A 12,405-nucleotide genomic window follows, 5' to 3' on the forward strand; every position below is an offset into this window, starting at 1 on the left:
TATATCCTTGCCGATGAAAGGAGGCAAATATTGAGATTTCGGGAGGGGTTGGGGAAATGCTTAAGTGATTCATTTAATCTTTCCTTTAAATAAAGAACGTTAATAAAAATCTATCAATTGCATTACTGCTTGTGCTGCATTGGTCCCCTCCCCCCTTAAAAAAACCCATGAAATTAAAAATTATATTTTCAGTGAGATATCAAACTGGAAAAAAAAACCCAAAATGCAAGCAAAGATTCAAATATAAAAAAAATAAATCATATTTTGTGCAGAAATAGTGCTCACACTTCTTATTCCTACAGTACTTAAATCAATCTTTGCGCATAATGAACACATTAATTCTCGACTTGTTCTCGACTTTTGTTTTCTGTCATTGTTTTTGCCATGATGGTAATTACAGAGTTGTCATTTTTGCCATGCTCGAAATATAAACCAAAAGGAAATGAGAATTCTGTATACTGATGGTCAATACATGTGCTTTGTACGCTGCATAATGATGTTGAAGAAGATACAAGATTGTTTACCAACTATGCAGAAGCCGTAATAAGAGCAAGTTGAGAATTTTGGAGAAGGGGGGGGGGGGTGTTAGAAAAGGGAAATCAGCCATTTTATTGAAGACAATCAGGTGTGGCTATGCTGCAATTTCTGAAGAGTCCGAGGGTTTTTTCCCTTCAAAAAATTACTAAAGAAGGTCAAAATTTGTGAATTTTTTTTTTGAATTTGTAAAAGAAGAATGGGGAAATTTTACAAGTACAACAAGAAGTTCAGCAGAAGTGACACAAAAAGTACGTTTACATATGAATTGCAAATAGTCTTATAAAGGATTTAAACTCGGAATCTATATGCACCTACTTTAAAGTGCAAGGACTTCATAAACCAGACGAGGGAAAGAAATTAACAACGTAATCCACTGGCTTCAGAGATATTTTGTGTATTTTTACGAGCCCGTTTGTTAAATAAAACCTTTTTACAAAAATGGCGTGATTACTCAAAAGTCCCTTGGGTCCTGTATAGATGGGTTTGAATTGGTTATTCGCTGTACTTAAGATCAGTTCATACGTCACACGAAAGTCAATCCAAAGTGAATGTGACATTCGCTGTGAAATTCGCCAGAGATTAAGCCTGTTGAATTTTTCGAATTAGCGTCCAATTTCGCTTTCGTGCCGAGTATGAACTAGTATTTAGCGTTCTTTGCATCTTGTTAATGGTTTTGTGTCCCCCCTACATCCATTTTAGAAATTACATTGAGCTCATATCAATTTGACTAATCCAAGTTGGGCTTAACTATAATGGGTTTTTTGCAATTATGTGAATGCAGCAGTCACATGTGCGGAAAACATGTGACTGAGGTGAAGAGGTACTTGTACTTTCTGAAACACGTCACTGAAGGTGAACGGATAATGTGGAATGCCTAAGATGCATGCTGGTGTGCAAGTGAGCGAGTCAGTAATGTCCAATATTGGAAAGATCTCCACGAACTTGCATTGCTTAAATAGCTTGAGAATGGGTTTGCCTCTTGAAAGTGTGGTGATTGCGAATGTGCTTTTTGAGGCATGGTTGAACAAGTACGGCACGATTTCTGTCAGAATTGATTGAGCAATCGTTCTTGAGGAGTCACTGGAAAAACCCAATTTTATGAAGCTGCTTAGTACAGGAAATGATTGCTTAGCAAAACTCGGTTACCAGTCAAAGTGCCATGCAATGCATACTGCTTGTCACTGGTCCTCGGTTGAACTCTGCTGAACGCTAACATTTCCTAAGCATCTTTGATTTGTTTAATATTTCATAAATATTCATCGACTTTTCGATTTTTTCCCCCTGTCTCTGTCTTGTTTCCTGACTTCATCAAACAGCAAAATCCATTTGTCATTCAACAGGTACTTGACGTGTACTTGTGCATGAGTTAATATTGTAACCGTTGTCATTGTAACTACGTGTATTTTCACTGCATGGTTTAATTGCACGATTAGTGATTTCTGCATTAGTATTGTTTCTTAATGTAAAGAATGTACAGGTACAGTTTGTCTTACGTAAAATATTTGAATGAATATAGCCCCCCCCCCCCACTCTCTCCTTCGTGTGGTACTCACATTGAATATCCATCCAGACGTGAATGCATGCTTGTGATGTACATGTATAGTGCTCATAAGATATTATCTTTCTTTGTAAATATTTGTTTTTTGTCAACTCAAGTTTATGATTTCCCCGAAGTACATGTACTTTAGATAATCACCCATGATTGGACAAGTTCACTCATGATTGGACAAGTTTACCTCCTCCTTTGATAAAATCTCACATCGGAGAGACGTAAATATTGGGTTTTCCCCTTCTTGTCCATAAATCTTAGGAAGCTTGTGAATTTTTAAAATTATATTGGCACTACCCGATATTGAATTCAGAACTCCCCGACGCAAACATTCGTGATTCTTTTTAACAGCGCTGTGTACAAAGTGATTATAGAATTACATGTTGTTAAAAGCAAGCGCTTATCCTTCATTACGTATGATGCCGCCAAACGTTTGCTGGATGGGTTGGGTAGTTTACATAAAATGGCAGCTCTAAGCTGCGTCACGACCGTGTCTAATTGATGTGCATCACTAATGGATGCTCTTAATGGTTAATTATGATGGCGCATACATAAGTCAGTGGTTTGTTTGGATTGTACCTTTAAAGCGCTACTGTATATCATAAACCCAACTCCATGAATGTTTCACTGGAAAGCTGTTTGATAGTATGCAAAAATTTAATGTTTATGAGTGCAACGGTAAGAATCATTACATGAAGTGACACTAGAAGAAATGTCCACTAAGTGGAATGGAATATTGCATTCTTTCTATTGCACGAATGTGAAACATTCATTATCTGTTTTATGCAACATCTGAATAAATCCTTGTCATCTGATTGGTAATACTGTGACCGTGCAATGGATCTTCTATTTACCGTGGAACGGAACTTCTATTTTTGCCCTGCGGCTGGTCTGTGGGTTGGATGAATAATTCAATGACGTGATCCACGACCGCCAGTCAGTCAACAAGGATTTATTCAGGTGTTGTGTAATATTTTAGTTTTTGTCAGATAAAGGCATAATTCTGGTGTCGCAGGCTTAAAATGTGCGGTGTATGAAAGCTATGTGCATTTGCTACATATGAAATGTGGGATTTAAATTGCTAAACTCTGTCTCACAATAATGAGGATTTTTTTCGCTTGATCAGCTCATGATCATGGACGCTTCAAAAAGAGGAAAAGCTCCTAATGATCATGGAAAACCCTTGTCTGTTTTGAATAGGACCTTAACAAATTTAAGCTTTGAAAAATAACAGTCATTCAACGCACTGATGTAATTATCTCTAAGGCCAGTCCAAACTTAGCGAAAGCAAAGTGACTTAATGACATCAACAATCGTAGTTGTGACGTTCACTGGATTCCTAACAAATTCACTCTGCACTAAAATTAGCGTGAAGTACCAACTGGTCTTTATGCAGAACGCAAGACCGGCAAATTCAAGAGGCTTGTTTTTGTCAAAAGCATCTGTACAGACACGTGTCTGTGTTGTCACCCATTCCGACCCTTCCATTCACGTTGCATGTACGTCAGACGATGTTTTTTGTCACGGCTACCGATGCTCCTGTTTGCAAACATGCACGTGTATCCCGTGTGCACGTGATAAACATGTGACGTCTTGTGTCCGAAACGCTTCTGTCTGTAATTTGGTGTGTGTGGAATGCAAATTTGTTAATTCCTATCTGGTAGCGAAATGTGGTTATTATTTTTTGAATGTGATTTGCGGTGTGTTTTTCTCAGTAAAAGAAAACTTACTTGTTTGTACTACTCCACCATCTTATCATGCACAATTGTACACGATTGAATTGATTTAAAATTATTATTAAAAAAATTATGTAATAATATGAATTTTGATTTATATTACTAAAATTAGTTACATATACAAGTTCCACATAAAATGTTTGGTTGTAAGGTACAGTGTACATGTTTATGTTCCCAGGTTATCTGTATCCGAGTTCCCTTTTACAAATGTCTACTTGAAATTGTTTCTTACCCCTGTTTTTTGTTGCCTGGTCTTCATAGGTACGATTTCATCCCAGCAAACCAGAGAGCTTAGCGACAGGGTCAACGGACGGTCTGGTCTGTCTGTTTGACATCAGTCAGAGTAGCGAGGAAGACGCTTTAGTCACCACTCTCAACTCGGAGTCCTCCGTGGTGAGTAGGATTTAGGTCCACATCACCCCTACAATCAAACCATGCTTAAAGCCCGGTTCTTACTCTGCGCGAATGCGTATGCGAAGCGAATTTGACGTCAAGAAACGTCCGCTGCGAAATTCGCCCAAGTTGAAATGTGTTCAACTTTTACGAATTTGCAGCGCAAATACTTGCCATGATGTAACAAATTCGTGTTCGCTTTCGCTTTCGCGCCAAGTATGAACCGGGCTTAATACAACAATATTTATCTTTTATTATTTATATCAGGTTTCCAAATAGTATAGATTTTAAATTGATCTTCACGCAAACTTTACACACTCGCTATCAATATTGCACTTGTCTTTGACTCTTGAAATATTGTTACAGCTCCTGCAATATATTCTTGTGTCCTCCTCAAAGCCATCCAATATTATATAATTATCCGGACATTTAATTGTGTTGTTTTTTCCTTTTAGAGTCGCATAGGTTGGTGTGGATCCAACAACGAATATCTTTACTGTTTGACACATACAGAGACGATACTCATCTGGGATGCTGTGGAGGTAATGACAACAGTTGTGATGTTAATCTGCGTCAATCACAAGTCAGTCACAAGATGATCACAAGTCCAATCACAAGCTGAATCACAAGTCAATCACAAGTCAGTCGCAAGTCAATCACAATTCAAATCACAAGTCGGTCGCAAGTCAATCACAAGTCAATCACAAGTCAATCACAAGTCAGTTGCAAGTCAATCACAATTCAAATCACAAGTGGATCACAAATTCAATCACAAGTCAGTCACAAGTCAAATACAATTCAGTCACAATTCAAATCACAAGTAGATCACAAATTCAATCACAAGTCAGTCACAAGTCAAATACGAGTCAGTCACAAGTCGTTCACATTTCAAATCACAAGTTCAGTCACAAGTCAATAATGAGTCAAGTCACAAGTAAAGTCACATGTAATGGGATGAACGGTGACAAAGGAATACCTTTGTCACCGTTCAATTGAAAAATCTGTGACTTGACCTGAGATTTGCATGACTTGTGATTTACCAGTGACTTCAGTTTTTAGAGCATTACCTATTCTCCAGTTAAGAGTGTGACCCATTCCTTAACAGACTTTGTTTTTAACTTCAGAATATTGAAGTAGTTTCTTTTTTTCTTCACACACAGTCATCAGTGCTCACAAGATTTGATGATGTCAGAGAAAAGCTTGCAGTAAGTTCAGCAAATATTTTTTTTTGGGGGGGGGGGGGTCCGGAGGGGGTTGAGTCGGGTGGGATGGTGGTTTGACCATGGGAAGGGGTGTTTTTTAGATAAGTGATTTTTTTTTAAGGTAATATATTTTTTATGCTGATGATACGAATGTATTTTAAATTTTCTTCAGTTTTGTATTGGAACAATGGAAAATAAACAAGCAAGAAAATCAAGTGATGTCTGAAAAGTGATGTCATGGCTGTTCAAGTACAAAAAGGGACATGATTTTTTTGGCAAGGTCAAATCTTGCTTTTTGAATTCCTTGTGATTTCATTATCTTGTAAAAAAACTGAGTGCCTAAAGTGAAATCGGAGCAACAAGTTTCATCAAGTGCCATCAAGTTTCAAGGAAAATATGTGCCTAAATAAAAAGTATAAGTTGTCGCAGTTAAAGTCAGACTTGTGGATATTGACATAGAATTTGTGTTCTGTGTGAAATTTATTTGGTTCCTGGCCCACTTTGAGAATCTGAATCTTTTGTTTCTGGTAGGAGGAGGATCAGTGTAAAGTGGACTACCTGGTGGATTGCTTCTACCATGCACCGATGAAATCTCTGGTCGTTGTCGGGGGATCATTTAAGTAAGTCTCAAGACATTGTTTGGCAAATTTTCAGAGCTGTGGTCAAGTCATTTATATTGCAGTCTGTAAGTATCCCAAGACTGCAGTATGACACTTAGTTGCTGTCCCAGTGCTGATCAATTAATTTCCCTTTTTTTTCTCGTATCAAATTTTCAATTATTTAATCAGTATGGTGTGCATTTGTGGGTAGTACAGGTACTGGGATGATTATTGTGATTACACACGGGTACCCGCGTACCCAAACCCAACCCCAAAATTCAAATCCCGGAGCGTCATCTGTCGCACTTGAAAATGCACTTAAACATGGAATCTGTTTTGGTGTTGAAAAACTTTCTTTTTCATTGTCTGAAAACGTTTCTACCTAATTTGTAATGTTGGTTATGAGTACTTGATCCCATAATCTGGAACCGGTTCCTGACATCGGAACCTGACATCGGAATCGGGTCTCGGGTACCAATGTTGCATGGGCTAACAACATTAGCCTGGACACAATGTGAGGGCGCTATTTGGAGTCGGGTACCCGGTGCCGATGCACACCCCTAAAGTATGTATCTCTCCTGAATTATAATCAGGCTGCATATACATTTGAAATTCGTAGTAATTTTTCTTGAAGTCCATGGTTTCTTTTCTTAAAAAATGGCAATTTAAAAAAATAAAATCTGTACTTCGGGGTGAAACTTGAAATGGCAAGTCGTTGTAACAGTTTTGTCACACTGTCAAATAATAGTTTTATCTGCAGTAAATGACATGTTGCATTGTTAATGCAATAGGTTTGTTTGTTTGATTGCAGTGGTGATCTGAACCTGTTGACGGTTGGTCGTGATAGAGTGCATAAGGTGCGGTCCCTTCCTAGTGCACATAGCGGGATGGTCCGTTGCCTAAATTGGGATAACATGGTGAGTAGCACTCGGGCATGAAGCTGAGTCAACAATAGACGATCCATTAAGCCCCGCCCACTTTGTACACTAGCCTGGACACAATATGAGGGCGCTATTTGGAGTGTGTGAACTCTTTGTGATCTGATACACCGTGCCCTCTGGAGACATGCACACAAAAGGGAACAAAAGATTGTATACGTCTCCACAGGGCAATTTCTATAGATGAATACGTCTCCACAAGGTTTTCACGAAATAGATACATGGATTTTACTCAAAAACTAGGAATTTCCAAGGTATGTTAATCCGTCGCAAATGGTAGAGTTTTAGGAAAGGGTTAAGTCCGAATTTCAAGGAAATTAATTCTGGTTAAAATAAGAGCATTTTGAAACTGTACCTTCAAACAACCTGTTTTGTCCGCAATACCTTTAAAAGGCTAATGTCTTCCTCTCCAATGCCACACTGCATGTTCAAGTTATGGCAGTTTGGGTCTTTGCAGGGTGTAAATAGCAGGGCATAGTTCGATGGTTCATTGACCTTTAAGTGGAGTGTCGGTCCCATTCATTGTGCACATAAATGTACTGTTGGGACCAAGGGCGGATCCAGAACACAATTTTTGGGAGGGCCCAAAACAATTTGGTCCCCCCAAAAGTGGGTCCCAAATTGTTTTAGATTCTAGATGCTGTGTGGTGCGGTCTGAGGCAATTTCTGACCACTTTAACCAAATCTTTTTGAGGAAAAGATGGTAGTGTACGCAGTGCCTGCCTTTATTGCACCAAAAAAAAAAAAATTGGGTTTGTTTCTTTTTTTGAGGGGGGACATGGCCCCAGTTGGCCCCCCCCCCATCCGCCCTTGGCTTGGACCTAGGCTTTGTTTTTGCTAAAGAACCAGAATTTGTGATAACAGTCTTTGTATAACGAGAGTCGACTGTTGTTATAAATGTTCCAACCTAATCTTTTCCACAGTCTGAGTGTCTGATCACCGGTGGGGAGGATTCGTTACTAGCCGTCTGGCCCGGCAAAGACCCCCGACCACGGAAGCCAGTCAGCAGATCCGCGGGCGCGACCCCGACGTCAGCCACGACCCCAGTGACCCCTACGACCCCAATGACCCTGACAAACCCAAACGCCCTCTTGATGCGGAAACGCAGAGCGGAGAAACGGACGGCCTTGAGCGAGGACGACATCGAGGTCACCAAGCGCATGCAGCGAATGAAAGTCGACCAGAGTCGCTCAGCTACTGTTAAATGACTACCGGAGAGAGTGGAGCACTACGAACTTTGTACGCTAATCTCCTGAACTGAACTCCACAGAACAACGAAAAACAAAATCACAAGTGGACGTATGGATGATATGTTTATTATGTTAGTTCGGGCGATCCACTAACTTTGTCCAACACTTCAAATGGTGCCGTGCTGTTCATGAACTGAACTGGACAAAACCACGAAAAACACAAATCACAACTAGACTTATTGGTGGTGTGTTTATTTTGTGTGTTCAATGGATCCACCGGTCGCTTTCAACACTTCAATTGGTGCAGTGATGTTCATGTTAACTCCAAGATCTGGAAGACGTAATTAAGGGTGAAAAAAAACAAAGTCCGGAGGATATATTGGATCCCTCGATGTACATGTGGAAAGGATCTGAAATATCTGCTGAAGGTGATGATAATTTTCCTCAAATATCGTTAACATTTCATCGGTTTGTGTCCAGTTACATTATCATCAGAAAATTATTTTCTATGTACAGCTACAAATTACTCTTTTCAGTATCTTTTTTGCTGCACATCTGTTGGATTTCGGATTTCTTTTTAGGGAGGGTTGATTTTTTATTTTAAACAATTATCAAAAATTGAAAGCATCCAGTGATTAACTGAAATCTTCAAATTCTGCTCACAAAACAGTTTTATTTTTTATTCTTGAATTGACTTCATCATGGCTGAAAACTAATTGTATTCATTCGAAGGGTTTTGTTTTTATAAATTCCATTTTGTCATCAGTAATTTGAAGCTCAGCAGAGGATACTGTGATTTTGTTGAAGGTGAAAATTGTACAGACTATTTTTGGAATCAAAATGTATAATTGTGTTTCGTATGTTTTCCATACTTACTTGTTTGTGTATAATTTACGAGAGCATTTTATCAGACGGTGAAAAAAACCTATGAACAGCTTTTAATTTCAAATTCAGTTCAAAACACAGTTTAAATCGTGCAAGATCAAAGTGAACCAGATTTTTTTTATTGTGATGATACAAGTGTTGATATCGGTTTTGCAGATAAACCACTTTAAAATTTCTGTAAGATTTTTTTGTTTGTGTGTGACAGATGAAAAGCACAATTTTGTACTTGAAATAACTGGAAGAAAATTTGCTGAAAAGTTAACTAGTAAATGTTTTTGCACCTTTTCCCATACACCACGTTTCTTTCTCTACACTTTTTGATGTTCACGACCTGTTCAATCAATGGTGCATTTTCATTTTCATTTTTCTTTATTCCTTCTTTTTTTCCCAACAAGTGGAATATTAAGCACTTAATATTTTCTTTGAAAGTTATCATTTCTTGTCTAGATTCAGAAAATTGACAGAATATTTCACAAGTATTCCAGTATTTTCTCCTTCATATTTTTAAAGCTGCATTGCTATGTAAAGGCACTATTTTCATGAGTAAATCCAGTCAAAGGCTTTGTAAGATCATGTTTAAAGTGCTGATATTAACACTACATGTCTTTCTCCACACAGTAGAACTTCAGTTATGATGTATGTGCGTGCACGCACTGCCGAGTCATGTTGAACTGTCTGTAAAGCACTATGCAGATTCATCTGGGCCATTTCTATAAATAAAGGGTGACATTTTTCCTGTCCCTTTTACTTTTTCATTTTCCACTCAAGTATCATTAAAAAGAATTTAAACTATTTTCATATTTTGCTTTACTTAATCACACTTAGTGGGAAAAAAGGCATTGAGGAGTTCATCCAGAATTTACAAAGTTGTACATGTCGGATATAACAGGGACAGGAAAAAAAGTGGATCCCAAATGTATAGAATGACCCATGTACTAGAAAAAATAACTGCACACTCTGTTGTTGTCATTAAGAACACAAGAGGGCGCTGTTTAAAATCTACCATTGGCGTTTCATGGAGCTGCTGAGTGGGAAATTGCTAAACAAAAACAAACAGTTGCTTAGCAACAACGGTTACCAGCCAAAATATCATACAGTGTTTATTGACTGTCACTGGTTCACAACTAGTTTGTGCTAAGCACAGTTTTTGCTTGGCAATATAAATGTCTGTTGGGTAGCTCTATAAATAAGCCCCTTATGCATTACCTATTTTTCTAAATTAGGAGGGATTTTAAATTTCAAAAAGTTAAAAAAGAAGAAGATGGAATTCAATATCAGAGATGGTTTGGCCAACATTGATGTCTCAAATTAGCACTTTGAAGTTATGACTTTTTCATACGATGGATACAGTTAACTGAAAGAATATTTAACTCGATGTAAAATATCCTTTTTCATACTAGATCATATTATTCATGCTCTTGACAAAGTGTTTTAGTCTTGTCTACATTCAATTTTGTAATTTAACGTATGGCTGTTTCAAAAAATATTCCCAACCAATAGCAATTGTGTTCTCAAATCAGCAAAACACAGATTGTACTGAACAAAATCTGATTCATAATGAGAAATATGTGTAAAAAGGTCCCCCAAAAAAACTTGTGTAAGGACCATGTCTTTCAATAAGAATTCATGTTGAAGCATTTTAGTTGCTGAAAGGTATAACTTTGGTTTTGAGTGAGAGGCAGCCATTTTGATGTCTTACTGTACTCGGCCATGAGACTCATGAGGTTAGGTAGTCTGGTCCCTGTAATTCTACTCATATCATAAGGATGCTCACTGCATTCGAATTGACACCAGACCAAGATGGCTGCTGCATGTTGAGTGGTGATCTTATTATGACTTATTATGCATTCGTAATAACTATGCTGACTATGAAGTCTTTCATTCTTCGTTTTCTGATTATAACTTTAAATTAATCTTGCAAGGCAGTGTTTTGTGTACTCCAAAGCCGAGTTTTATAGGCCCAGACCTCACTATTGATAAAACCACAAAGGCCATTGACCAATCATTCTCAAAAGCCAAACACTTTTATCAAAAATACTCGAAATCATCAGAATGAACCAGTTTTTCAAAAAACAAAAATGCTAAACAAAATGGCGCTGAAGGGTTGTGAAAAAAAGTGTTTGCTGTAATGTGTCTGTATCTGCCATGTTGTGATGTCTGCAAGTTTGTTATAATACTCAGCAGACAAAACAATAGAAAGAAACGATCTTTCGGCTAAGATACAGAAACTCCAGTAATATAAAATATTCAGTTTGCCTTTATCCCTTTTGCCACTAAGAAAAGCATATTTTCAATGGAATCAAGCGCTATGAAATGCTTTACTCCAGAAATTCGCTCATATATCCAGGCTAGGCGTGCTTTGCCCAACTGATGCCATGCCACGACCGGCCAGGTCTGTATGACTGGCCGCCTTGGGTTGGAGGCTAAGCATATCCTACACTTTTAATACTGCACTGGAGTCTAACCTATACCTAGAAACAATTGACTTTGTGAGTTAAAATCATTCACTGATTTCCTTGTCAGAATACATGACGTTTAACATACAGCTATAGGGTTCCTAGCTCTGTGTTTTAACGGGTATAAGGGTTTATAGAATGGGTGAAATTTTCAAAAATGTGAACGTCTTTCAAATATTGCACTTACGTCGAAGCTTTCATTATTCTAATTTGAATATGCATATTTACACGATAACGTCACTTTTGCATACTAGTATCACGTCTAGTGTTTTTGTCTGTACAACGATACTGATCTTGCCTATATATAATTTGTAATAAACACGATTATTATTAAAATATTTGCCGAGTCTTTTCTCTGCATATGTTGGCCTCTTAATGCGCTGCCGTTTTCGATTTTGATTTCTTTTTGGTGCGCGCAATAATGATGTTATACGTTCATTCTGTACAACTTTGGCTGCCCTCATCCGATATCATGCTTTACTTACTTCTGGCGTATCTTCTCATAACTCTTGATCTCTCCTATTCACCTGACCAAAAACGTCTTTCTGTAATGTCCCTTTTTTCTCAAAAGACACCCTTTTTCAGCATTGGCTCGTCATTTTTAGAAAGACGTTATATTTAGTTTTATTGAATTCTAAATTTGTTTTTGCAAGCTGTTACTTTGGGCGGCCAGGAAAAAGATTACCAAATAATCTAACGTCATTGGCGGCGTTTAATGGTACCTTAAGACCCCCCCCCCCCCAAAAAAAAAAAAAACCCTAAAATTTTATTGATCTGAAAATTCGATTGCAAAAGGTTTGATAAAGTTTTTGCGAGCCGCCGTGTGATGCACAACAGCGCCCCCTTGAGGCAAGCAACCCTTGTTTGTCAAAAGTTTGGACGTTTTTTTTTTATTCCATTAAACACTCTCACATTTCAGA

At 37.9% G+C, this 12,405-nt stretch overlaps 1 protein-coding gene across 1 annotated transcript in view; it reads left to right on the forward strand.

Annotated features, from left to right (window-relative positions):
- Window positions 1–11,823, forward strand: part of LOC119739554 (WD repeat-containing protein 89-like) — a 46,204-nt gene extending 34,381 nt beyond the window's left edge. Inside the window, exons 8-13 of the mRNA XM_038214536.1 lie at window positions 4,084–4,215; window positions 4,671–4,757; window positions 5,376–5,420; window positions 5,949–6,037; window positions 6,828–6,933; window positions 7,878–11,823. Of these exons, the coding sequence (XP_038070464.1) occupies window positions 4,084–4,215; window positions 4,671–4,757; window positions 5,376–5,420; window positions 5,949–6,037; window positions 6,828–6,933; window positions 7,878–8,162 (744 nt within the window). The 3' untranslated portion in view covers window positions 8,163–11,823. The remainder of the gene's footprint in view (window positions 1–4,083; window positions 4,216–4,670; window positions 4,758–5,375; window positions 5,421–5,948; window positions 6,038–6,827; window positions 6,934–7,877) is intronic.
- The last annotated feature ends 582 nt before the right edge of the window (window positions 11,824–12,405 follow it).

The sequence above is a fragment of the Patiria miniata genome, unplaced genomic scaffold, assembly GCF_015706575.1.
Source record: "Patiria miniata isolate m_02_andy unplaced genomic scaffold, ASM1570657v1 HiC_scaffold_30, whole genome shotgun sequence".
NCBI lineage: Eukaryota > Metazoa > Echinodermata > Asteroidea > Valvatida > Asterinidae > Patiria > Patiria miniata.